Below are 26,797 nucleotides of genomic sequence, written 5' to 3' on the forward strand. Positions count from 1 at the left end.
TGGCACCTAGAAATGGACATAAATGGGTCGTAACGCATATAATAATATAATATGAATGCATATAAAGTGATTTACATTCAATGGCAGTCCACGCCGGTGGCATTCTCCTGGGCTAGATCTATTTGTTAAGGCCAACTCAATTTTCGTCATGGTCGCTGAGAGGTAAATAAGGTTGGGGCACGAGATTGTTGTTGAAATTGTAGGTTACGGTTAATTTAAACGTTAGTGCTAAGTCCAGGGTTAGGGTTAGGGATGGGATTAGCGCTAGCCCTGTTTATATCTCGTGACCTTTGACCAAACTTGAAGTTGGCCTTATCAAAAAGATCTAACCCATTCTCCTATGGGATATGTTTAGCCTCGTTCATCGAGTCGCTTGATTATGGCGCTCGAAAGCATTTAGGCACGCGATTCGTATTCCAATTTTAAAATTTTCATTTTGCCTTAAATATTGGATATCAGATCCCATCTTTTAACTTTAACATGACAACACAACGTTGATTTAAATTGACTAACAAGTCTTGTTTGCAATGTCGAAGACTGGATGATATTGAGTTAAAGACTTGTCACCTTTAGCAATATCAGAACATTGTACTTCAGTGCTATTCTTTGACTTTTGTTCAACAAGTATTTGTAGATACTCGATGTTTTGACCGAAATGGACTGCAGTCAATCAAAATCAATTTAGTATTATCTCCCTTCATTTTACTCTCATACCTGGAAAGGTGTCACCATGGTTTAATTACGCCTTCATTGCTGACTTGTCAAGCGCGTCTCCTAGGTAAGTATATTACAATAGTATTTATAGAAACAACTGTAAACCATTCTAGACCAAAATATGAATAGCGACAATGATATGAATACAATGCTAAACGATATTTTATTTTAGATGAACTGTTTATTATGTATGTGTTTTTATATATATATATTTTAAGTCCTTGATCGACCCATGCTATGTCCATTGTAGATATTGTAGACTACTACAATATCCTATAACAGAAAGTTGTTTTTTTCATAATTGAAATTCTTCGGTCGAACCAGGACGTAGCCCTGCCGTTGTAGATGCATTCAAGGCTATTAACCATCTAAGCTTATAATAGAAAATAAAAGACCATACCCAAATCCCATAACATTGTAGCAGAGAAATACCAACAATGTTATTAATTTCATACAGTATCTAACAATTTGAAGACAAAATATTTAAAACTAATTTTATCTCCACACCCATGCATCCCATGCAGAATGTTCACATCTGCAGTAAGTCGAATAAGGAGGTCTAAATTAGACACATAATGTCTATCTGTGGTAATCTTTGATGAATAATTTATGGAGCTTTCTATAGTTAATCTATAAATTATTAATAGATAACGCGTCTGTGGTGTGATGTTACGTTAGCGGTACAAAATGAAAATGTTCAGACACAATACATCAATACTGCTAATGATTTTTTTTTAAAATACGATCCTCGCCCCAGTTTTACCTTTACAGGACTTTGAGCGAACATGGCATTATATTGAAAATATGACCCACCCTGTATTCAAACTCTAATATAACGAAATATGACAGACATTATTTGAGATAGAACGACCCCACCCACCTTAGTTTCCTGATAAAATATTATATTTATTGAGTACACACGTCTGTATAAAATACAGGACCAAACTATTCCTATCTCTCTTTTTAAATATGTATACAGAGTGAGCTGAAATAATATATACTTAATATGTTGCAAACCCGTGTCAGTGATTCTCTAGTTAATACCGTGTTAATGAGAGATTTATTTCTCAGTAGAACTATACGGGATTTCCCAGGTTGGAATCCCACAACTGACCGAGAAGAACCTTTCCAATTCTTATGTCCGATTCCAAAATTACCGATCCAATAAGAAGAGTGTGTTTTATAGCTGTGTAACCTGTGTTCGAATGGTATAATAAACAAACCCGCGGTATATGGCCTTAATATTAGGGGTGCATGCACTGACGTACAGTATACTTTGGAAGTTCAAATTCGAGAAATACTGAGTATTTTATACTGTCAGCGCAACCAGATATACCCGACACGCACACGTCTACAAAGAAAAACAATTGTGTTACTCTCAAAATGACCAAATATTGTTAAACCCCTTTTCTTTCCAGTTGATAATACATGATATCGATTAATCATAGATAGCCTACCATCTAAATGTGAGATTTATTCATTATTACAGTAGACGGTGGTTCGGCTCATCTACGTAATCGATAATACTCTGTTATTGATGTCAGATTAGATGAATTACAACTGTATAAAAACATTAAAATAACATACACTGAAGCATAAACTATAAGTTGTTTCCAATTCATTCCCCATTTCTGTATTCCAATTTAGTAAATATCATTAAAGATAATTTAAGTCGATTACTCGTCTAAGGGTTTGTTAAATCAATTGTAAGATGCGATAAAACTGATTTTATGTACAAAATACTACTAACAAACCAATGAACAGATCGAAGACACAAATATGCAATTAAATGTAATTGGAGACGGGTGTGTTGTATTGTTTCAGATGAATCAGCGAGATGCCATCACAGATCCATCTAATAAACACGGTCACAGCGGCTGAAAGAATTGTCTATAAACTTCTAGTTGAACAGCCCTTATTAACCTTCAACTGCAAGGGTACAGACATCGGACCCAGAGGTAATGATTAAAATTGTATTTAGAATGTGTTGCTTTATTGTTAACCTTTCGTAAGAATGTAGAGAAATGAAATGAGGTTTAACGACCTATTTTTCTGTACCATGCGGAGTAATGAAGACGACAATACTGTAGCTATAATTTCTGAAGCTGCCAATTTCAAGTTTATAATTGCATAGCAACATATCGATCTGATGTTTAGATAATAAAACCACGATATATTTGAAAGATTAGACGGTAGTGCCCTATACAGTCTATACGGGGTGGCCAAGTGGTTAAAGCATGTGCGTAGCATTATAAGGTCCGTCATTGAGTGGTTTCGATTCATCGCTTGTACGGGACAAGGAGTAGGGTCACCTGTCCAACCTCATGGGTTTTCTCCGGGTCATCCGGCTTCCTGCCACTGCTAAAGACCCCTACGCAAAAGCGAATTTTTGAAATAAAATTGAACTATGAACCAGACCTATAGTAAAAGTTTACGTAGAATACGCTGCCGTGTGGTAATTAGCCCGCCGTTGGGGCGTTTTCGAGATATTCGGGGTCAAAGGTCCAATGAGGTCATTGAATACGCAGTCATTCTTAAATCATGAAAACATGCTGAATATGGTCGAAAGTAATACTCTTTCAATAAAAATGTAAACTTGCTAAATTTACCTTTGTTCTTTGTGACCCCGGAGGTAAAAAGGTCAAATCTTCCGTTTTTGCACCAGGTCGATTTAAAGCAATAAATGTCAACGTAAAATATAAAAAACTAAAGCGAAACCTGTTCTAATTAATAATAGGAAAATAAAATTTATCTTGAGGTGGTCTTAGCACCGTACGTTTAGTTTGGAGCGTCGAAAAAGATCTTGCATAACAGGACTAAAACACGTCGCGAAACCTATTTCAAAAATACGTAAAAACCCTCAAATCGAAATATCTCAGATTTAGTTTCGCAACGATTGCTATACATAACGAAACTAGTTCAGTGCCGGACTGGTGGGCCAAAGGCCCACCTGTCAGGTCATTGACCAAGGCCCACACAAGTACGCGCCGAAGGCGCGTCACGATCTCGCAGAAGGTGCGCGACCGTCAAAGGGGGGTCTTGGGGTGTTCTCCCTCCAGGAAAATTTTTAAAATTGACAACCGCAAACCCATTTTTAAAGCATTTCAGACCAAAGCAGAAGGCAAATTTTTGACTTATGAAGAACTAAGTAGAGGTTAAAAGATGAATTACACGGTTCTCGGTATAATGAGGTCAAACTCACAAAGTTCTTTCCTTGTAGTACACTTCTTTTTTTTGTGTTGTTTGTCAGTCATTGTTTTCCTATCTTTTCTTTTTTTTGTCCTGTGTCCTGTCCTCTCCTTCCTTTTTTCTTTTCTTTCCTCCCCCTCCCCTGTCTTTCTCTTTTCTTTTTTTCTTTTTTCTTTCTATTTTTTCTTTATAGGCTTATAGCCCCCCGGTAACATTTACCAATACGGCATTTATATCCCGTGACCTATTATGTACAATGCATATTCAAAAAATTTTCGAACAACGAGTTCAGTGCCAGACTGGGTCCACCTGTCCGGCACTGAACTTGTTGTTCGAAAATTTTTTGAATAATTTCATGGTTGGACTCCAGCTTGCAGGCCACTTGGAAAACCGACGTTAATATGTGACCAGAAACGTAGCGGACGACCTGATTAAAAGTTTGGAAATTTTTTATGAGTTTTCATGAAAATTTCACCGGAACATGGAAACAGATAAAACCGGCATGCATTGTACATAATAGGTCACGGGATATAAATGCCGTATTGGTAAATGTTACCGGGGGGAAGTTTGGCAGGCTTTATGACACGGCCTGCAGGCTGAGGTCCAATCATGAAACTATTCAATTGTTTTTTCAGACATTATCTATATAGCAATCGCTGAGAAACGGGTATCGAATTCTTTTGGTCCTGTTCTGCAAGGTCTTTTTCGAAATTTCAAAGTAAACGTACGGTGCTAAGACCCACTAAAGCTAAAGTGGAGTTGTATGGCCGAATGGTTAGCGTGTGCGCGCTGTATTATAAGGTCTGTCATTGAATCAACTTGCGCCGTTTCGATTCCCCGGTTGTAACCTACGTGACAAGGAGTTGGGTTGTCTGTCCGGTTTCCTCCGGGTCCTCCGGTTTCCCCCACTGCTTAAGACCCCTACGCCCAAGCGAAGTATTGAAATAAAATTGAACCATATGTTAGTCCCGAAATGACCTAGTTCTCCGGGGTCACTGAGAACAATGGTGAATTTAGCAAGTTTACATTTTTATTGAAAGAGTGATTAGTTTCGATCATTTCCAGCATGTTTTCATGATACAAGAATGGCTGCGTATTCACTTTCAGTGTAAATGACCTCATTTGACCTTTGCACCGAATAACTCGAAAACTCCCCAACGGCGGACTGATTACCACTCGGCATCGTATTCTACGCAAAAAAATACTTTAGAAAAGTTGGGTCTGGTTCTGAGCCCATTTGATGGACACCCCACCGCCCCAAGCCCCCCACCGCCCTGAGACTCCAGACTATCTCTCCCGGCTTGGATTCAATCGGATTAAAATGAGACCCATCAATGGATTGATATACGAGCGTAATTTAAGGTAGTAGACCTATCATCCTATATGATAAGGAGTGTCCTCATCGCATTTTCTTTATTATAGGTACCATGTAACATACCTTTGTTTTTTTCTGTAGGCACACTAACATTGGTAACTGTATCAACACCTGATGGAAGAGTTTATATATTTGATATCAAAGCTGATCCCAATATTGTATTAAACGGTGGTCTTGTTAGGTTAATAGAATCAGTTGATAATATAAAGGTTAGATAACATTTACGATCATTATTTCACGCGGGATTTGAAAAGGAACCGATTTCAGGAAGTGTGGGTAAAGTTACTAACACGCAAGTCCAATGGAGTTGAACCGTAAAATTTCCGTTTATGTGTACCGAAGTCGAACACGTATTTGTGAAGTGGGGTGTGGGGTTGTAGATTTCTAGTCAAACTGTGAAAATGAGTTACGGCCGTGTTATTTGAGAAACCAAGTAATAACGTACAATTTGAGCTTAAATGAATGATACAGGAGTTTTGGTTATTATCGTAATGCTGCTGCTCATTTCCCTAAATTTTCCCCTTTTTAAATCTGGCAACTGTCCAGTGTGCACAAATATTACAACCTATAAACGACTGCAGTTGATTTAACAGCATTGGTTGTTAGATTGTAACGTTGTTTTGGTATTTGTATTCCTATATATTTTTTAGGTTCTTCATGATAGTAAGAAACAGGCAGAATGTTTATATAATCAATTTAAAATTCGTCTGAAACATATTTTTGATGTTCAGGTAAGATGAACACATTCTTTCTTACTGGTAAACTAAATTAAAATGAAAACCGATATTGCGATATTTTCCTGAAGATACTTTCCCAGGTACAAACTAGGTGATTTGATGATAAATTTGGACTAAAACATATTCAAACTAATTAATCTATCAAAATTTGGTTTCAAATCTTCTCCAAGCTATAAAAATCTACTAAAAGAGGTCATGTTTGTGTTACGTGAGTTGGCTGACGTGGTGCCAAGCAACGGGTGCGAAGCCGGAGGAGAATTCATTGCATTTACAAGACGATGTTGTCTTTAATCGCTGTCATTAAAATTTTATCATAAATATCGAAGTCTAATTAAATTCTTGGATTATCCACTGCCCACGTCTTTTCCGTGGTTCTTATCTCAGAAACTATTGTAGTTTAAGTCTCTCACTTTTTCCTATAATCCGCTCACCATCAAGTTTATCAACATTATAGATCATGCGCCCCCTAACGCTGAGCTATCAGACAATCTTCGCGCGCAATCTTTGACGTCACTCGAGCAGACATCCATAATCGTCAGGCTATCGGTTAGGAAAACCCTCACATTTTTGTTCTGTGTGCCCTCCATTAGTGTTTTCCAGGGAATCGAGTATTTTTCTAGTAGGATTGGATGTTTCTATTTTCCATATACACCAAAATTGCCATACTTTTATTGGTAATAATCACCTGGCCCCAAGTTCACAAAGCATTCTCAGACTTAAGTTGAGAATTTACTCAAACTTGTTCACCTTATTTTAACTAAAATATAGCCCTTTATAATAATTTTGTTGTTTGAATGTATGAGATACATCAATAAGAAACTATGTGCAAAGTTTTGTGTTTCTGCATCAAAGATATTTCTCATAAACAGTGATTGAAAGTTGAGCAAATTCTCAACTTTAGTCTGAGAATGCTTTGTGAACTCGGGGCCTGATAAATACTTTTGTGGGACAGTATCTTTAAAAAGAAACACGAGTGATCATATTTATTTTTTGAGAATTATTAGCGGAATCGTGTATGACGTTCGTATTATTATACATTTTTAACCGTCTTATCCGCATTATTACACATTTTGTATTCTAACAGCGTGTTCTTATTACATATTTTTTATTTATAAATTTCGCAACAGGATAAGTATGCAGATTTAATGGAGAAACGAGGGCTTCCTAGACGTAAATTAACATTACCGGCTCTATTAGAGAGATATAATATAGAAAGATATACACCATCTATTAAATTACAGGTAACTTTATACTCTTCCTTTATTGTTTGGGTCGAAAGGTTCTCGTACCACAATGGAGGGGGGGGTAACGCATGCGCGTTAGACCAAAAGGCCTGTCATTCAGTCAAGTGGCGGGGGGGGGGGATGGCCGAATGGTTATCACGTGCGCGTTGTATCATAAGGTCTGTCATTGAGTCGGATGGCGGGGTTTCGATTCCTCGGTTGTACCTGACAAGGAGTAGGGCCGCATGTCCAACCTCGTGGGTTTTCTCCGGGTCCTCCGGTTTCCTCCCACTGCTAAAAACCTCTACGCGCAAGCGAATTATGGAAATAAAATTGAACCATGTGTTAGTCCTGAAATGTGTCAGGTGGCGTGCTTTCGATTCCCCGCTTGTGCGTGACAAGGAGGGCGTTAAACCCCATCACACCTTCCCTTACTTTCGTGTTTTTGGTTACTTGACACTCTAAATAGGAACGAAATTGACACATTTATCTTGACATTTCCGACATTTAATATTATATTTGTATGTCGCCTACAATTTTGTTGACCTCATCTTCTTACAGAAACTGCTTCGTGAAGATAGAAATGTATGGTGCCGTAGACCCTTGACTAGTGCTTTCGATTCCCCGCTTGTGCGTGACAAGGGGGGCGTTAAACCCCATCACACCTTCCCTTACTTTCGTGTTTTTTGGTTACTTGACACTCTAAATAGGAACGAAATTGACACATTTATCTTGACATTTCCGACATTTAATATTATATTTGTATGTCGCCTACAATTTTGTTGACCTCATCTTCTTACAGAGACTGCTTTGTGAAGATAGAAATGTATGGTGCCGTAGACCCTTGACTAGTGATATGTTAAATACAGCAGCTGGCGATGTGTTACCGTTACTGCCTGATTTATACGTCACATTATACAGTTAAATTTTCGGGTTATTTTCCAAGCGTAAAACTAATGACGTACCGGTACAAAAAGGTAGGTTAGCGGGGCATATATTTAAAACACATGACGTAACATCACCATTACGTAATAAGAAAGCAAGAGCAGATAATGATGATTATTGTAAACATGTATTTCTAACAATCGGGGATTCCTCGGTAGATTCCGTGACCCCCACTGTACCGTGCAGTGCGTTATACATGCCATTACGTGTACAAAGTACTCTTGAAATAAATATTCAATTTGAAAGGCTTCGACTCAGTAATATAACCATTGGGAGCTCTTATAGATTATATTTGATAGTATTGACTCTAAGTGCTCTGTCAACTTAATAGGTAATGTTGCCTGGGCAGTAGTATTCACTCCGCCTACTTTTAAAATCAATTAACAGATATTGCCAGTTAAAAGTAAATATTTCCTGAATCTAACAACATTTGTGTTTGTTTATTCTAGGTGTTTAGGTTACCACGAAGGAAAACAAGAACTAGAAAACGCTAGCACAGATGACAACTTACCATTGTCGGAAAACGTTCCACAGATTGACAAATATTCACTTCCGGTTTCATTAACAACTGCTAAAACCAGTTTATCATTGCCAACAAACTATCTTCATATTCACCTCACAAAATAAACAAATACAAATTATATAAACTATTATTCGTGTAAACATGCATTTTACTAGAATTTGTATGTGTGTGTAGAATGCACAAATACCATTGCATTGTTTTAGAGGTATTTCAAATTTTAAAAAAAAACGGCTGGTTATAGGCCTACTGTTCGCATTTTTCGGGAGCACTGTATACTGTATAGGCTATAGTCTTTGAGAATTTTCTGTCGTAAGTGTAAAGGATTATTTGACGCCAACATCTTGATTTCTCGTGGCCTACAATTTGTCAAGTAAAACACTCGGACACACACTACCGACTTCTGTCACCGCATTTGGAATTGGAATTATCAATCCTGATATTTTGTCAGCCAGCGGGGCAGGAAGACTACAGGTACAGACGACGAATTGCGGTTTAAACAACAAAACATTACAGTCGAAGTGTAGACTGCAATGATCGAGATTACATTCAGTCATTATATTAACATGTTGTAACTTGCTATTGTATCCTTGTAGTTATTTGTTTGTAATTTGCTATAGTAGTTCAAAAATAGATAATGTAAAATGAATATATTGAAAATTTTATTCAAATTACTCTATTCCGAGCGGAGATATTAGCCTTCAAATGAAGGTTGACACGATGTGTGCATTAATTGTAACCACGGTACTGGTTGTTCGAAGCTAAGCTTCGCTTCTCCATTTTTAAATTAAATCAAAATATGGCTGGACCGCTCTAATCTACTAAATATCGGAGATATCCGATGGCATCGAGAGTTGATTATGGTCTTGTCATGTCAATAAATGTATAATTAATAGTTTATATCAGGCCTAAAGAAAGACCTGCAATAGGCACATTTATTTAGCTCTTGCATAATGTATGTTTAATTTATAAATAATTTGTTAATATGCCAATTAGTATTATACTACCCGAATAAGTATTATACTACCCGATCTCTTTTACGTCTTCTATAATTATTTATACAGTATTACATAAAGTCAAAAGGATCAACTGTCCATTTTACTTATTCTTTTTTATGTATTCATTATTTCATGTGATTATTTATATACATGCATTTCGTGACATCATGTAATAAAATAATTTTGAGAAATAGTTTTATTGTTCAGACCAGATATTCTAAAGATCTATTCGCATGCACAACATTTACATATACAAATTTGCTCTTATGCATTTTTGCTCATAAATTTACTATGCGTTCACACGAGTTTTAAGTAAGATGTGTAAATATTGAGGGTTACTTTGTATGTTATCCCAAATAATATGATGTCCTCCATTCTGTTTTGGTCTTTCATAATAGACAGTATAATTAATATCATGGACCGTCGAAAAATATGACGTTTATCATCTAAGCCAACCTTGTGGGTTTTCTCCTGGTCCTCCGGTTTCCCCCGAGTGCTAAAGACCCCTACGCGCAAGCTAATTATTGAAATAAAATTAAACCATGTGTTAGTCCCGAAATGACCTAGTTTGCATACCCCGCAACGATCGAGGGAGGCTCCGTGGACTAAATGATTAATTGCTTGTTTGGAATTCGGGCTATTTTTAGACCACATTGAGGTTGCTGTATTCACAGGCTCCTTCAATGTAAGCCCCGAGATTTCAGCGCTCGCTGACGACCGGCGCCGCCGTCTGAAGACTGGATTTTTGTCGGGCATTTCAGGTCTGTCCCCAAACATCCATCGGGCCCGTACGCCTATGAGGATGCATGAGAACGGGTAGATAAGTTGCCACTTCCCGTATTGTAAAACTTTACCTTTAGTGGTGTACTATTCATTACATACAATATCTTTACACACATGGGTGCAAACTATGTATTACACCAAAATACATAAAGATTTACTCTTTCTTATTAATTTTTACACTAAATTGTTGTCTTCTGTTCTCTCCACGTAAAGAATTTCTATGGTCGAAAGGCATATTATAACCAAATATAGGTTTGTATGGTATAAAGTATAATGGCTATTAGCCCGACTCAGATCACTCCGTTGGCAAATTGTCTTGATTCTACAACGACTTTAAATTTACAAATAATCAATTAGGTAATTCAAATTTCACTTATGTTCAGCAATTAGACACGGTCATAAATATACAATGATTAATGTTGATGTATATTATCAATATACATATCCACTTACATCATAATAAATTATTTTTTTAACAAACCACCCAGTTAAATAAACTCTGAACGCAGCCTGCCCCGAAATTTTAAAACCTAGTTTTTCTGTTTACATAAATGTATACATTAACCCTGGATGGTATTGATCAATGTGAATTAATATAAAACTTTTGCTTTCTTTCACGTCAGCTTGTCAAACCAGCGGCTGCCAGGCAGGATACGCACAAATTTTGCAAGAGATAGATAGACAACAAACTAAACAAAAGGCAATTTTTCGTAACATCAAGGGCCATAATTCAGGAAGGTCCTATCCGATATGCGCGAATATCGATATAAACCAAGATCTTTGGGTTATAAACATGTATTTCAAGTTTCATTAAAATCGGTTCAAAATTGTGACCTCTAGAGGGACCCCAATCTTGATATACCAGATGTTTACACTATTTGCGTAGAGGGGCGGCCATTTTGTCTGGCAGTTTTCGTCCGATTTTCACAAAATTCGAACTCAACCAACACTACGGTGTAACGGTGATATGTTCGAACAGGTTTTTAAATCAGTTAATAATTGTGACCTCTAGGAGGGACCACAAGCTAAAAACGCGATTTTTCGTTCAGTCAAGGGTCATAATTCAGGAAGTTACGATGCGATATGCGCGAATATCGAAAGAAAACAAGATCTTTGGTTTATAAACATGATTGTATTACAAGTTTCATCAACCTTGATATACCATATTTTTACACTGTCTGCGTTCGAGGGGTGGCCATTTTCTCCGGCAGTTTTGGTCCGATTTTCACGAAATTCGATCTCAACCGTCATTTTATAAGGTGTATCGGTGATATAGTCAACGGTTTTTTTTTAAATCAGAATAAAATTGTGACCTCCATAGGGTCCACAAGCTAATAAAATCGTGATTTTTCGTACAATCAGGGGCCATAATTCAGGATGTTACTGTCCGATATATGCGAATGTCGAAAATTACCGAGATCTTAAGGAGATAAACCTATATTTCAAGTTTCGTTGAAATCGGATGAAAATTGTGACCTGTAGAGTGTCCACAAACAATTGTGGACGGACGGACAGGGGCGACGACAACATACGTCCACATGAAAATGTGGGCGTATAAGAATTCTCGCGAATCTCCGAATCTGTATTGGGTCGGAACCTGGAAGACTCTCGCGATTCGGTATTCCGAATCAACGCGGATTTTGCCACTTGATTATAAATATTTTACCGAAATCATGCTTTGAATGTAAAGATCAATGAATCGATCTCCAATATGGTTACTTCGTCGACGACAAATGTACGCCTTCAGATTTTAAACTATGTGTAATAAGCCGAATATCAAAACACGATTTCGCACCTGACCATGCAAGGCAACATTTATTAGCACAGACCGCCATCTGCAGTCCCTTTCTGAGTTCCCTACTCAAAAACTTATATTAAATATTCTGAAATAATCTAATTTTGTCGAATGATCTAGTATATAATACATAACTCTGAGAGTTTTAATAATCATAAACCGGAAATGGATTTTAGAGAGAGAGAGAGAGAGAGAGAGGGGGGGGGGGGGGGGGTTAACGTCCACTCGACACAAACTAGGTCATTTCGGGATTAACACATGGTTCAACTTTATTCCAATAATTCGCTTGCGCGTAGGGGTTGGACAAGCGACCCTACTCCTTGTCATGTACAACTGGGAATCGAAACCACGCCAGTTGATTCAATGACAGACCTTATGATACGGCGCGCACGTGCTAACCATTCCTCCATCCAACCCCCAACGGATTTTGGCACACGAGACACAGTATCTACAGCCGTCCGTTGGTAGAAATAGGTTGCATGGACTACATAGCATATTCTTGTATCGTGGATAGTCTACTTGTATTCCCTAGACTTTGGCATGCAAATTTAAATGCGGTTTCCTATCATTTCTAGCTTAATTACTGAGTAAAGTTCCTGAAATTGATGCGCAGTCCGATTGTTGTACAATATTTTCTAAGATATTTCATTTTTCCTGAGTGATAATTCCCGGTCTTCATTAGGTCAGTCGGTGCAGAAAAGTGGGACGTTAAACACCATTTCGTTCAATAATAATTCACTACCGGACGGTAAGAGGACTGAGAAAAGAAAGAATTGTGTGGTCTGAAACCTGTTTATTAACCGGAACTTTCATTCCTCACGTGACACTATTTAGAAACATGGCGCATGTTGTTGAAGTTTCAGAAGTGAAACAAGGGACATATTCGGTTATTTAACACAATGTAGACTCTTTTCGATTGTTAGGAGGTTGAAATGGTTTGTAAAAACAAGAAGAACCCAAAGCGATGAAGAAATCGTCAAGTGCAGGCAACGAGACAAAACCGGACGTAGACAAAGCAAAGAAAGTTTACAAGTAGACTACCATATTTGTTTTTCTTATTTTTCCGGTTTCTCAATAAATCACCACTTTTCTAAGAATTCAGATAATACATGCATGACAGTGATACATTCGCATTGTCAAATGATCTTTGAGCCAAGATATCTATGCATCAGAAAATATTCTTATCACAAAGTCAAAACTCGACTCAAGTTGCTGTATTTCAAACAAATTTCTTTGATTATGAACAAACTAGATCTACTTAAAAATGGTTATTAAAATCCTACCTACGTGTTTCAAATACCCTCTGGTTAAATAAAATCCATTGTACAATTAAATATCCCAACAAATAATAAAAAAAGTTATCTCCTTGAAAATTAAAGTCCTCACAAACTTTGACATAGAACTAGAAGAGCTTATGTCACTCATACTCATAGGCATAGATCATTTTGTACAGGGGGGTGACAGTAAGGCTTCGTTATTGAAACAGTGTGTGACCCTTTTACGATTGTTGTTTTTCTACTACCAATTCTGATTCCTTGCCTGTTTTTCTTTCTGAAATTTCTATTTGTTTATTTTCAAGATATGCTCTGGATGCAATAAGAAAGCTAGATGACATAACTAAACAAAAGAAAGCTTACAGAGATGTATTCTCTCAAGAAAGTGTGGGATTGCGGAATAAGTAAGATTGGTTTATATGAAATCAAGTATCTGCAATCTGATAAAAAAAACAGATTTAAAATGTTAAAATTCACAGATTTGATGGCTTCCCCTTTTTATAGATCTGACTGGTTTTCATTGGAGGTCCCATCAGAGATCATATCTATGTGATATTAGATAAATAGCCTGTTAATGTTTTATTTTATTTTCAACCTCTAAATAGGTGATTCCCAGAATTCTGTGCACAGCTCATGCAAATCTCAAGCTACATTTAAAATTCAGACTATTTCATCATCACACATCAAACGGAATGTTGTTTATTTAAAAATTCTTTCAGATCATATTGTCTTGGCAGACAAATACTATGAAATTTGAACAATTATTAAAAACTGAAACATTATCTGTATTTTAATCAGATTGCAAGTAATGCTAATGTATTTTCTTTAATTCCAGAAATGTAGATATATAGAATTTTTATTCATTGCAAACATGTTATCAACTGATTCATCATAATTTGAAATTATCAACAATAGATAGGCCTACATTTAGATCACAGAAGGCCTATAAAATCTGATGATGAGTGTTTTAAGTTTTATCAAATGTGTTAGTTTAAGCTTTCCCCCATGTACAGATCTCGAATTATTTAACAACAAACCAACAATGTTTTGGCATTAAATATTTTAACTAAAGTTAGATTTATATATATGACATTTTAATGAAATAAAAAAAAAACAATTATAGACAATGAGTAATTGTTAGAACCATGTAAAAGAAAAAAAGATAGATTATTTTTCATATTGCACGATCTCTTTATACATGTAGATTGAAAGAATATTGTGAAAGGTTAATGTTCTATAATCCTGGTGAATATGGAAGGAAAGCAGAAGAGGTTTTATGGAGGAAAGTTTTCTATGATATTATACAAGTCATTAAACATAATAGAAAGGTAAATTATTCTTGCACCGAACAGTAAATTACAGGCATTTAAATAACAGACAGTAAATTTAATAAATACATAAACTTTCTTAGGATAATTATTATTCAAAAAATATTTAGATTCAGGCTGTGGTAGTCTGTTGATTGATTCTATGTCATCGTGAAGTAAACCAGAAGTTTGGTATATTTTTAGGCATTGAAATTTAAGTATTACTACATATAGGCTATATAATTGATTACACTGTTAAAAGAAAAGAATTTGTTATCTAGTATAAATATTGCTTGTAATTTTAGCACCTTCGACCTCACAGTTCACTACAAACAGCTTATAGATCACATCTGGCATCTGCCTGGGGTTACTATCAACATCTACTATTTAAACTACAACAAGAATATAGTCTTAATCTAGCTGGAATTCTTGACTTTCATATCGTAGCAGATTCTAAATTTGGTGAGTTTCAATTATTATATATAGATATAAGATAATTTTACATCATTATTCAAAACTGAATGTTATGTTTTGTCCCAAATTCCACATTTCATATTTGTATTATAATTTTTTGATGCCATAATATTTTAGCCAAGAAATCCAGCAGTCCAAACAGTAAGAAAATATCACAGAATGTTCAAGACTGGGCATTAAAAGCTTGTCACAGATGTCTGATCTGTCTAGGAGATATAGGTGGGTTATTCATTATTGCATGTTTTTTTTCCAAGAAATTAATCAATCAACAAATTGGGAGGCTCATCTTGATCCTTCATTTTTTCATTTACAGGATGTGATTCAAACCTTTATGGGAATTCATCTTCTCTGATATTTGATGGGTGGGATAACTACTGTTTTCTGTAAAGATTTGTGAAAATCAGTACTGTACAAATGCAACATTGTTATGATTCAGGTTAGTTATTGCTGCAGTGCATGAGGCAGGATATGGTTTCTCCTACTGGTCATATTGGGATGCCTGTATTGCTCTAAGCTTTGGTGAATTTAAAAGACTTTTTTGATTAATGTAAATGTGTGAAATTTCTGTGTATGTTTTTTCCAGCTCGTTATCAGCAAGATTTTGATCATGGTGTAAGCTGTTCCATAGCGGAGAGATATTACTATCAAGCTCTTATACTTTTACCAGAACAAGGTATCTTTCTATTTAACCCAGTCCGAAAAGTGCCTAGGACGTTAAACCCCATTTCATTACTATTAAAACGAAGTAGAGGTGTATCATACACACACTAATCAGTATTTTAGTGGATAACATTGTTTCATTTAATATTTGTTGCCTCAAGTAATTGTTTTGGGGCATCAGATATCTGGAACTATATTGAGATTGTTACCGAATGATCAAGGAATGGTGACAATATAAAATAAACTTACCATTTTGATGTCATTAACATTCAGGAGTATTTATGCGTTTTATTTTTTTCAGTTTACCAGCATTCATTTCAAATGTAAATAATTGCTACTTTTTATCGGTTGACTTTATATAGAGTTTGGGCTATTTTAAAAAAGTGGGCATTATTAGAATAATAAATATTTACCAAATACTTCAAAAAAAAAATTGAAACTAACTATTTGTTGATTATTTAAAGGAGCATAATCGCTAATATTTGCGACCTAGAAATTGCCACAAATGGGTCGCAACGCATATAATAATGTAAGATGAATGAATGTAAACTGATTTACATTCAGTTCTTTCCCTTTTTACTCATATTTGAAGTCAGTTATATTCGCCAAAATACGCCAGAAGTCTCAACCTCTAGTGTCTGGTTATTCCAGTCTACATCGGTATTATTTATTGCGCATGCTCTACAGATAAGAATATGTCGTCACCGTTTGACATGACTTGTGGAATATGTCAAGCCTGGTTCTTTGAGACCCCTGTTACAAATGGCACTGAAATGCATTGTGGTACACGATTCGTGTACCAATGGTAAAATATTTATTTTGTCTTAAATATTAGATATCAGATACCCATCTTTTCCCGGTAAGATCACAACATCAATGTTGATTTAAATTGACAAATAATTCGTGTTTTCAATGTTGAAGACTTTGGATGATATTGAGTTAGAGACTTAGCTACTTTAAAATACCTTCCATTTGAATTTTTGGATAGACTCAGGGTTATTTCATAGTGAATAGGGTTCACTATAGACCCACCTACCAGCAAAATATGTGTTAGTGGTAACCAATCTGCCAATATAATTTGTTTTTAAAAAATTGCATACAAATGATGCAGAGCATATTTCAAGACCCCCCCTCTACCTATAGAATCCAATTTGTCTAGACCTACTCCATCTTCAATCCTTCATATCATAATTTTATATGAAAATTCCTAATTATGCATTTCAGGTATGCCACATAATCAGCTGGGTACATTAAGTGGATCAAGATATTTTAATGCTGAAGCTGCTTATCATTATATTAGATGGTATGTTAGTTACATTGTTTTATTTGATGTACATATACAGTGGACTCTGTCACATCCGACATCGTGCGGGATCGTTACAATAATTTGGATCACACAGCGTTTCGGAATACCAAGCTTTCTCCAAAACCGGAAATACTGTAACTTCGAAAACCAGAAGTATTTTTATATTGTAGCTTCGAATCACCAGAATGCTATTCCCTTTATAAATGATAAACTTTTCTGTACTTTCAAAATTTTATTATATTAAATAATTAACAATAACAATGCATGTGTACAATATATTCATAAAATCGTTTACATGTAATATCAATGCATGCGTACAATATATTTATAAATATCAATGCATGTAATCGTTTAAAGTAGTTTGCTTAGTTAAGATTACCGGAAGCATATCGTAAGGCGGAGTCCTGGGCAACATCTTCTAACAAATGAATTGTTGCGATCATCTTTTCGTCCTTAATCTGTGCGAAGTGTTTAATGTCGTTGAGCATGCGTAGGAATTTTGAATAGGTCAAGTCTGTCGTTAATGTATATTCTTCATCATCCCCGTCTTCAGTCAATTGTCATTTATAATCTGTCGTTCTATGTCCAGTTTTTCAAGCCAATCAAAGTAAACGGGACCTGTCATCCAAGCTTTGTGATTGGCCGACCAATTGACTGGCAGGTAGATCTTGTCCACTCCCTTAAAACAACTCGGGTTCACTGCTTTACTGATCAAAGTAATCAACAAAGTTTTAATCTCACCGATAATTGATTGGTGATTACTTGTTAATCTTTTCTGGCTTCACACCCATTGAGTTTTAATCTCACCGATAATTGGATGCTTCACACCCACCGTTTGAAGTACGGATTATACGGTGTCGATTCAATGGAAATTATGTGACGGGACGGCTGATTGATTTCGGAATCCGGAACATAATTCGGATTTACCAGCGATTTTTTGGCTGAAGTAATAAGGAAATAAATCGGGACATGAAAATCATACCGGATGTCACAGCAATCCGGAGTGATCAGAGATAGGATGTGACAGAGTCCACTGTAGATACAATTGTTTTATTGGCAGTATTGAAATCAATGGGTACTCAATTTTGTGAGCTTGGCTAGAGGATAGAATGCAAGCTAAACATGCATGCAGTCTGCACAAAAGACATTTATTTTTTGCCCAAGACATTTTATATTAGCAGTAATGTTAACAGCAATCCTTTATGTCCCAGTGCTTCGCTTTGACTTCTTGCAGTTTCCTTAGCAAGATATGTATTGCTGTGAAAGTTATTTTTTTCAATACCCATATGTTAATGTGGACATATATTTGAATTGCGACAGTCTTACTCTCAGTCTGTCCACACCCAATAGTTATTCTTGGGTTAAACATGGTCCAGATCAATTTTGAGCATTTTCACTAAAGTAGTTTCAGAGTTATGGACGTACATTCTTGATTAATTCTTCACCGATTTTCAGCAAAGTTTCAGGAAAAGTTAGTATTGGGGTAAAGATGGACTGTATTGATTTTGAGCATATTGCAAATGTAGTTTCAGAATTATGTCCACTGTCACCTGAGTTTTATTAAATCGTGGAAAATGAAGCTGTGGGTGGGGGTTATGTAGCCTGGCAAGCTATGGTTTTATACAGTGGGCTCTGTCATTTCTGACATCACATCTGAATACTACGGCACTTATTACTTCAACCAAAAAAGTTTTGAGTAGGCTGGATTCTGAATATTCCGAATCCGCGGTCCCGTCACTCGATAATCCGTCCTTCAATCAGTGGGTGTTAACCGACAAGCAATCACCAATCAATTATCTGTGAGCATAATACAGTAACATTATATATAAATTGCCGAGATGAAGAATCACTATAATAAACAACAACAATAAACAACAACAGAATCACTATCATTATAATATTCATGTGTTCATAATGTGTGATCTTCTTGCAAAGCGTGCCCATAGTCCGTACAGATTTGACATTGAATGTCAAGCAGCAAATTATAGCAGATTTGGAGAAAGTTCCACGACCTACACAGAAGGAATTAGTCGTTAAGTATTCAAATGGCCGTCCTACAGTATCTGACAGTTGATGAATCTTTTGACCGCGAAGATAACGATATACCGCTTGCAAAATTAATCGAATCCTTTTATCTATTTCGACAATGGGTTTCTGACGGAATGTGATGAGGATATGGCCTCGAACATGTGGCCTCGATGATAGGTGTAACTTCAATTGAAGACGAAGAAGATGCAGTGTAATGATGCAATAAAATATTGAATGTACAGAAAGCGTTATCATATTTTAAGTTCCGGGTATTCGAGGGTGCATTATAATAATACTTCCTTCTGGTATTGAGGCAATTAAGTATTTCGACATGCTGTGTAATCCGGCATATTGTATCGATCCCATACGATGTCGGAATTGACAAAGTCCACTGTATTTCAGAGTAAATTTCTTTTGATTATTTTTATTACAGTTTATCCAGTGATAAACCATTTGAAGGAGCTGTAGGTAACTTAAAGAGATTATTTGAAAAGAACAGTAAAAGATATGAGGAATTGTCTGATTTTAAAAATACAGATTTAGGGCCTGAAGAAAAAAGGTATGATGAAATATTTTATTATTATTTTACAAGCATGTTCTTTAATCAAGACTCGTAAATGGTTGATTTTTCTTATGATCTATGTGCTGTGCTAGATGGCAGCTTTTCCACCTTCCCTTCATTGAATTCTAACTGCTTGGTTTCTTTCAATTGAACCATAGTTTTTGGTTTCATCTTAGTGACTGGAGAACACTTTCCATGTCACAACCGTAGGTGCTACTCGACATATGTGTATTTTAAGATAATTTACTTCTAATAGTACTATCAACGTGAAATTTTCAGGAATTGTTCAAATAGCCACAGCATGGCTTATCAGCAGTTTTGGGGGAATTTGCTTTATTGATGAATTTCACTTTTATGATGGCACTGTTAGAAGTGAGTTATTTTATAATTCATATTGTCAAGTGGTGCCTCCCCTTTTCTTGAATACAGCCAGGTTAGATTGAAGGATAAAGGAGAGTAGTTAATAAAACTAATGCCACTTATTATCAAGACAACACATATTATTTATAAGAGATTAAATTATATCTATAAAAACTTTTGGCAAAAGATTCTAAAATACAGTAGAATTATATTGTACATGCCTCATGTTTTGCACATGACTATCTACTGCAGAGTAATGAATAAAAAACGTCAAGGTTTCTGCGTGCATTTAGTTAAAAATATCAAAACACCGAAACACATTGCAATTAATTTTGCCTATACAGTTATATTCGGTTGTCCCCTGCCTTGTACTTAATGGAGTTGATGAGCAGAACAAGGGTTGTATGAAATTATTTATACAATAACTAAGGTCTGACAAGTACTTATACATCATGTTCCCTTATATTGCAGACATAAAGACATCAGAAGATTTTTTATAAGATTTGTACATTTATTAGAAATATTGCATGAAACTTCAAAACAGTAAGTTCTATATTTATTAATTCATGAGATTTCAATAAATGACTTTTTTCTTTGTTTTGGGAGATTGTATCACAGAAAAATATGCAGGCAAACAAAGAGAAAGAGATAACATTAGTGAACTAGAAATATGCAAGTAGGCCTTAAAATCAAAAGCCTTTCTGGCAAATCAGTCACCACTGTAACCAGGGTATCATTTAATCTTGTGTATTTAGCCGTGATTTCTTTCACATTCATTCCATATCAAATCTTTGTAAAATTCATAAAGTCTTGTACTTATATCCAGTTTAAAGCTGACCGTTTAATTTTGAAAAAAGAGTGTCCAATTTACAAGCATTTAATTTCCTGAGCACTATTATACATCAGTAATCAATTGGGTTGTTTATTTTTATAGTCTGGAGATCGCGGGTTCGCTCATTGTGATTTTTCTGGTGTGGTTTCCCTTTGTCAGTGGTACAGGATTGATGGCCTGTCAAGGATAACTGTCTATTTGTTCAGTTGGGACAAAAAACTGAGGTCCCACGTACATACTGAGTGCATGTAAACGATCCCTTGGCTGTGGTTATTCGATATACATAAGAGTAGGCTGTAGCGCCACTGCCTGGGCAAAATTTCCCTCATACCACACTGCATGGTGTATGTCCGTCTTCATTAGTCCAGTCATATTGTTTATTTTTGAACAATGTATGAAACATCTGAATATCGACATACCTATTGAGATTTTTGATACACTGTGAAAGTAATACACCCAATATTTTCAATATATTTATAGATTTTATGATTATTATATTATAGTGTAGAGAATAGTGAGATGCAGGTTTGTTGTCAGGATACATTACAGAACTTTGATCGTTGTATGTTTTATGAACCTGGTGTGAGTATGTCAGAAGATAATGTTAGTTTAGAACAGTTACAGTATTTAGATGATGATATGGTATTTAAAGTTGTTGTTACATGTATATCTTCAATTCATCTTCTACAACAAAATGGTGAGCTTCATACATACATTAATCATTTCTTCTGAGTTTGTTTCATGTTCTAATACAGATTTCATTGATAAATTCCATACAAATATCAACAGAGATTGTTGATATTATACATCAGAGTGCCTAACAACAACAAATCTATAATTCATCAGTAGTTGAAAAGCATCAGCATTAAGATTTGTGTTAAAGGTGAACTTTATCTGTTGCCAATTGCTAATGCACAACATGACCTACAGATCATTATTACATCATCAGAATTACTGTCAGTCAGTATTGATAGACATAACCATGTGCTCCTGCTATAATAGTTACGATCAGTACCCTGTAATGACCAGGTGGCTGTGTGTAAAGTCAAATATTACAACAAGATTACTGAATCAAAATTGGATCCAAAGAAACTTTACTCAACAGCATATGATCTGCTAAATACATCTAAGAATAACAGCATCTTACCTGATTATGAATCACAATTAGTTCTGGCTGATGTGTTTGTACAATATTTTCATGATAAGATTTCACTAATTTGATCTGATATAATTGTCAACAATGTATATGAATGTATAATATGGATCGGCAAACAAAAAGCTGTTTTGATAGTATTGTTGGATTTATCGGCAGCTTTCGATACTTTGGATATTATAGACTTGCTGGACATGCTTTGGGAAGAAATTGGTTTAAGGGAATGTGCTTTTAATTAGTTTAAGTCGTACTTAACTGACAGAAAACAAAAAGTGCTCATCAATGGTGAATACTAAGAGAACAGAATTCTTCTTTGTGGGTTCCTCAAGACTCTGTCCTAGGTCCTGTTCTCTATATTATCTTTAACTACCACTGAACAAATTGGCATTAAAATATCGACTTATGATCCCCACCTATTTGCTGACGATACTCAGCTGTATATTACTTTTGAGCCTGCCGCACATGACTCAACATTAATCAATATTGAAAACTGTCTTGATGAAATTCATACCTGGATGACATTTCACTTCCTGAAAATAAACCCAGACAAAACTGAATTTATGTTTATAGGAACAAGGCAAAAACTCCAGCAGTGACTGCACTCTTTTCATTGCAAGTGAAACTATCACACTATCACCTAAAGTCAAGGCCATTGGAGTTATTCTAGATAAAAACTTGTCTTTCCAACATCGTCTGCATTCTTTAAAATACATCAACTGGCTAAAATTAAAAAGTACCTATCTGCCGATAACCTGAAGCTACTCGTTCAATCTCTGATCATGTTTAACCACAACTACCACAACACTGTCCTTTATGGTGTCGCAGACAGCCACCTACACAAACTTCAACATTTTCAGAATGCTGCAGCATGGTTGATCAAATGCACCAGGAAAAGGGATCATATTACTCCATTATTGCATGAACTTCACTGACTTCCAATTAAATCTCAAATTAACTGTGAAATATTATTATTAACATGTAAGTCGATGAATGGTACCGCTCCAGATTACATATCTGATCTGCTTGTCAAACCACAACACTCTGAACTCTGCGATCAAATGATAAAAACCTTGTCGTACCAAACTTGAATGACCAAATGTGTAGACATTCTTTTGGAAATGTTTCATCTGTATTGTGGAACTCAATCGATCCTAATTATCCCCTTAAAAACTCCAAATCAACTGACATTTTCAAACATGGGCTTAAAACGTATCTGTTCCAGTTACACTTTGAAACTGAGGATCAGTCATAAACTTTGCAAGTGCACTAGGGATCTTGTTACTATGGTGTTGGTGCACGATATAAATTTCCATATTATTATTAATACACAATAATAAAGTTTTTGTCTTGAGTACCAGGTTAACAGTGACTAATAGAAGTGGCTTGATTATCACAACAATTACTTACCACTGTATCTTTGTTATATACATGTGTATATGAAAATTAAAATTTTGAGGAAAGAAACACAGTATTAACTAATGGATATCTGGTTTATTTTTGTTTATAGGATCAAGACAAGTGGCTGCAGGTATAGCCTATCTATTAGCCATATTTTCACATATCTTAAATCATGTAGTTATACGACTTCAAGCTGCTTTCTATGACAAAGAAAATCCTAATAGATTACTTCAAAACAGTTTTATAGGTGAGTTTTCTTAACATGTTTTCATGACATTAATTATTACCTTTTCCTGGTCTTAGGACAAAGAATCTAGTATGATGCTTGATGGTTTGGGTTTTTTGTAGCATTCAAATATTTTTCTACTGACTTCAACCATGTGCAGATTTTCTCCACCATTTAAACCACCTCATCTCTGACATCCTAATCAGACACAATCATGTGCTTTCCTACTGTACAAACAAATATGACATCTGTTTCTTGGCCCATTCTCATCCCGCTTGGCATAAAAATAAAGCTGAAGTTGTCCTGGTTTCATTAGTCAATTTTATCAATTGTTTGGTTTAATGTAGATGAAGATTCATCATCAGGAGATTGTGACCAAGTTGAAACACACAGTGGTTCTATTGATCATCAGAGAGATACAGATAACAGTTTACCCACTACAACAACTCATGAAAAAACATCAGATTCTAAAAAGGTTGGCAGACTATTTTGATATGGAGCCACAGTGGCTCAGTGAACAAGACACTGCCTTGCTAGCCTGCAGGTCTTGGGTTGATTCCTGGTGTTGGCCGAGAAAGATCCTCAAGATTTACTCGCATTGTTTCCCTAGTCAGTGGTGAGGGATAGGGGGCCTGACAGGTTCTTTAAAAGAACCCTCGCCAATTGGAATTCGACATAAGAGTAGACTGTATCGCTACTGTCTGGGCAAAAATTTCACTTATAGCACACTGTATGGCATATGCTCATATTCATTAGCCCAGTCAGAACAGAAAAGTAGGATGGTAAACCCCATTTCATTTAATTTACCGTATATAAATACTAAAAAGAACAACATAATTTCATTATTACATGAAGGTAACTGGGTTTAAGATATTGTTTCTAAACATATAGACAGTAATAGAACATGTTTATCTTTTATCAGATACTGTACAATATTGTTATTTTATGACTATACAGAAATCTAAAGGTCGATCAAGGCATATAAGAAGGAGAAGAAGAAGAAAAGATAGTGATAGTAGTGAAATGTCTGATTTATCTGAGGCATCAGATCTGAGTGAAGGTAGATATTGCAATGATAATAAAAAAGAGTATCTAAAATAGAGATTACAATCATTAAAATGACATTTAACATCACCAAGTTCCTTTGAAGAGTGTGTGTGTGTGTGTGGGGGGGGGGGGGGGCATTGTAATCGAGCACTTAGGAAACTGGACTCTATGCCAGAATATCCTGAGGTGAAAGTCTGCTTTGAGCCCTGAAGAACCTTGGGATTTTTCATGTCAAGTTCTAAATAATTGACAAGTAAATGCCTAGTAATTTGGATGAGACAAAAAAACAAGGTCCCCTTGTGTCTGTGTTAGTGTTTTCATAAAAGAATTGAATTTTGATGAAAAGTATATAGCTGTTTAGACAAAACTCTCCTTCCTGACATTGTATGTGTGACCATAGACAAAACAATCATTTGTTAGTCTCAAAATGACTGAAGTATCGTGTTGACGAGTCAATAAATTCCATTCCTTGTCCCATCCTTTGAAGAGTAGTGAATTGTTCTATTATTTTTACATGTTTTTGATAACATACATCTACATGTTACAGTAGCCAATATAGTATGATCACATGGCGTGGGGGTGGGGTACTTTAATTTGTATTTTAGTGGATAAAATATAAAGAATTTGCCATGTACATGTATGCCTAGATTTTCCTTATGATGATGTAAAAATCTTGTATAAATCTTTATGATTATTTTTTTTGTAGGTATAAACGAAGAGCATTTCATGTCCGATGAATCGGAAGATGATCTTGTTAGCTATTTTGACCACGATTCTGACTCTGACTTATCAGAAGGCATGATGAACAGTCAAGAAATCAAACAAGATATTGCTGGAAAGAAAGAGGGAGATAACTCTAATCACAAAATAGACATGGCAAATTCTAATATAAATCATAATAATACAGCCTGGATAGACTCGGCTCCTGATAATTTGGCCCATTTTTCATCCAAACTTTTCTCTGCTTCTACATTTCTCGGACAGAATCTGGATACATCTAAAGGTAGTAGTCAGTTTGAAATTGATAAAGCTGATTATGAGAATTGTAAAGATATTATACAAGGAAAGAAAGATGTCTCTGTACCACCAGGTTTGTTCTTTATTATAATCTATATTTTTTTATGATTTAATCATTCATTTGGGACTTTTTTCTAATTGTATTATCATTACAAGCTTTAATTGTGATCCTGTTAAACTTTGTTTTCAAATGAAAGTAAATTGTGTTATATGAAGAACATTATGTAAAGAACATATTTATTGAAGAAACCCAGGACTTAAAATGGAAATCAACTGTATTACTTATATATTAGAGATTTCATTGGATTTTATGTGTAGTTTAATAATGATTCTTCATACGAATATATATATATAGGTATGATATTATTTCTAGGTTTTGTATCATCAGATGAAGCTAAACATGTAGCAGATATAACACACAAGTTAGCTAACTTTGTTATAGAAACTGACACAGAAGTTAGTTTAATCCCTACAGATACAGGTAAACATTATGTTACACATTAACACTAGTTTAATGTTATACATTATATTATACTAGTTGAATGTAATACATTATATTATACATCAACACTAGTTTAATACCTACAGATACAGATAAACATTATATTATACATCAACACTAGTTTAATATTTTACATTATATGTTATACATCAACACCAGTTTAATATTATACATTATATGTTATACATCAACACCAGTTTAATATTATACATTATATGTTATACATCATCACTAGTTTAATATTATGCATTATATTATACACCAACAGTAGTTAATATTATACATAATGGTATACCTTATGTTATAAATCAACACTAGTTTAATATTATACATTATGTATAGCAAAACCAGTTAAAAATTATTCATTATATT

The 26,797-nt window shown here is 35.2% G+C and overlaps 2 protein-coding genes across 2 annotated transcripts in view; both read left to right on the forward strand.

Moving 5' to 3' along the window:
- The first annotated feature begins 706 nt into the window (after positions 1–706).
- On the forward strand, positions 707–8,054 carry LOC126818872 (piRNA biogenesis protein EXD1). The gene is made up of 7 exons (XM_056100251.1): positions 707–778; positions 2,539–2,672; positions 5,360–5,487; positions 5,929–6,009; positions 7,143–7,256; positions 7,800–7,848; positions 8,041–8,054. The coding sequence occupies exons 2-7, from the start codon at positions 2,552–2,554 to the stop codon at positions 8,052–8,054; spliced, it is 507 nt and encodes a 168-aa protein (XP_055956226.1). The 5' UTR covers positions 707–778; positions 2,539–2,551.
- A 5,060-nt stretch (positions 8,055–13,114) lies between these two features.
- Positions 13,115–26,797, forward strand: part of LOC126818863 (nonsense-mediated mRNA decay factor SMG5) — a 45,008-nt gene continuing 31,325 nt past the window's right edge. The window contains exons 1-15 of the mRNA XM_050546478.1: positions 13,115–13,311; positions 13,859–13,957; positions 14,758–14,881; positions 15,166–15,322; positions 15,452–15,553; positions 15,918–16,007; positions 17,219–17,297; positions 19,762–19,887; positions 20,722–20,793; positions 21,586–21,779; positions 23,743–23,880; positions 24,207–24,334; positions 24,817–24,919; positions 25,613–25,996; positions 26,297–26,404. Coding sequence (XP_050402435.1) covers positions 13,244–13,311; positions 13,859–13,957; positions 14,758–14,881; positions 15,166–15,322; positions 15,452–15,553; positions 15,918–16,007; positions 17,219–17,297; positions 19,762–19,887; positions 20,722–20,793; positions 21,586–21,779; positions 23,743–23,880; positions 24,207–24,334; positions 24,817–24,919; positions 25,613–25,996; positions 26,297–26,404 — 1,972 coding nt within the window. The 5' untranslated portion in view covers positions 13,115–13,243. The remainder of the gene's footprint in view (positions 13,312–13,858; positions 13,958–14,757; positions 14,882–15,165; positions 15,323–15,451; positions 15,554–15,917; positions 16,008–17,218; positions 17,298–19,761; positions 19,888–20,721; positions 20,794–21,585; positions 21,780–23,742; positions 23,881–24,206; positions 24,335–24,816; positions 24,920–25,612; positions 25,997–26,296; positions 26,405–26,797) is intronic.

This window comes from Patella vulgata, chromosome 4 (genome assembly GCF_932274485.2).
Source record: "Patella vulgata chromosome 4, xgPatVulg1.2, whole genome shotgun sequence".
Taxonomy (NCBI): domain Eukaryota; kingdom Metazoa; phylum Mollusca; class Gastropoda; family Patellidae; genus Patella; species Patella vulgata.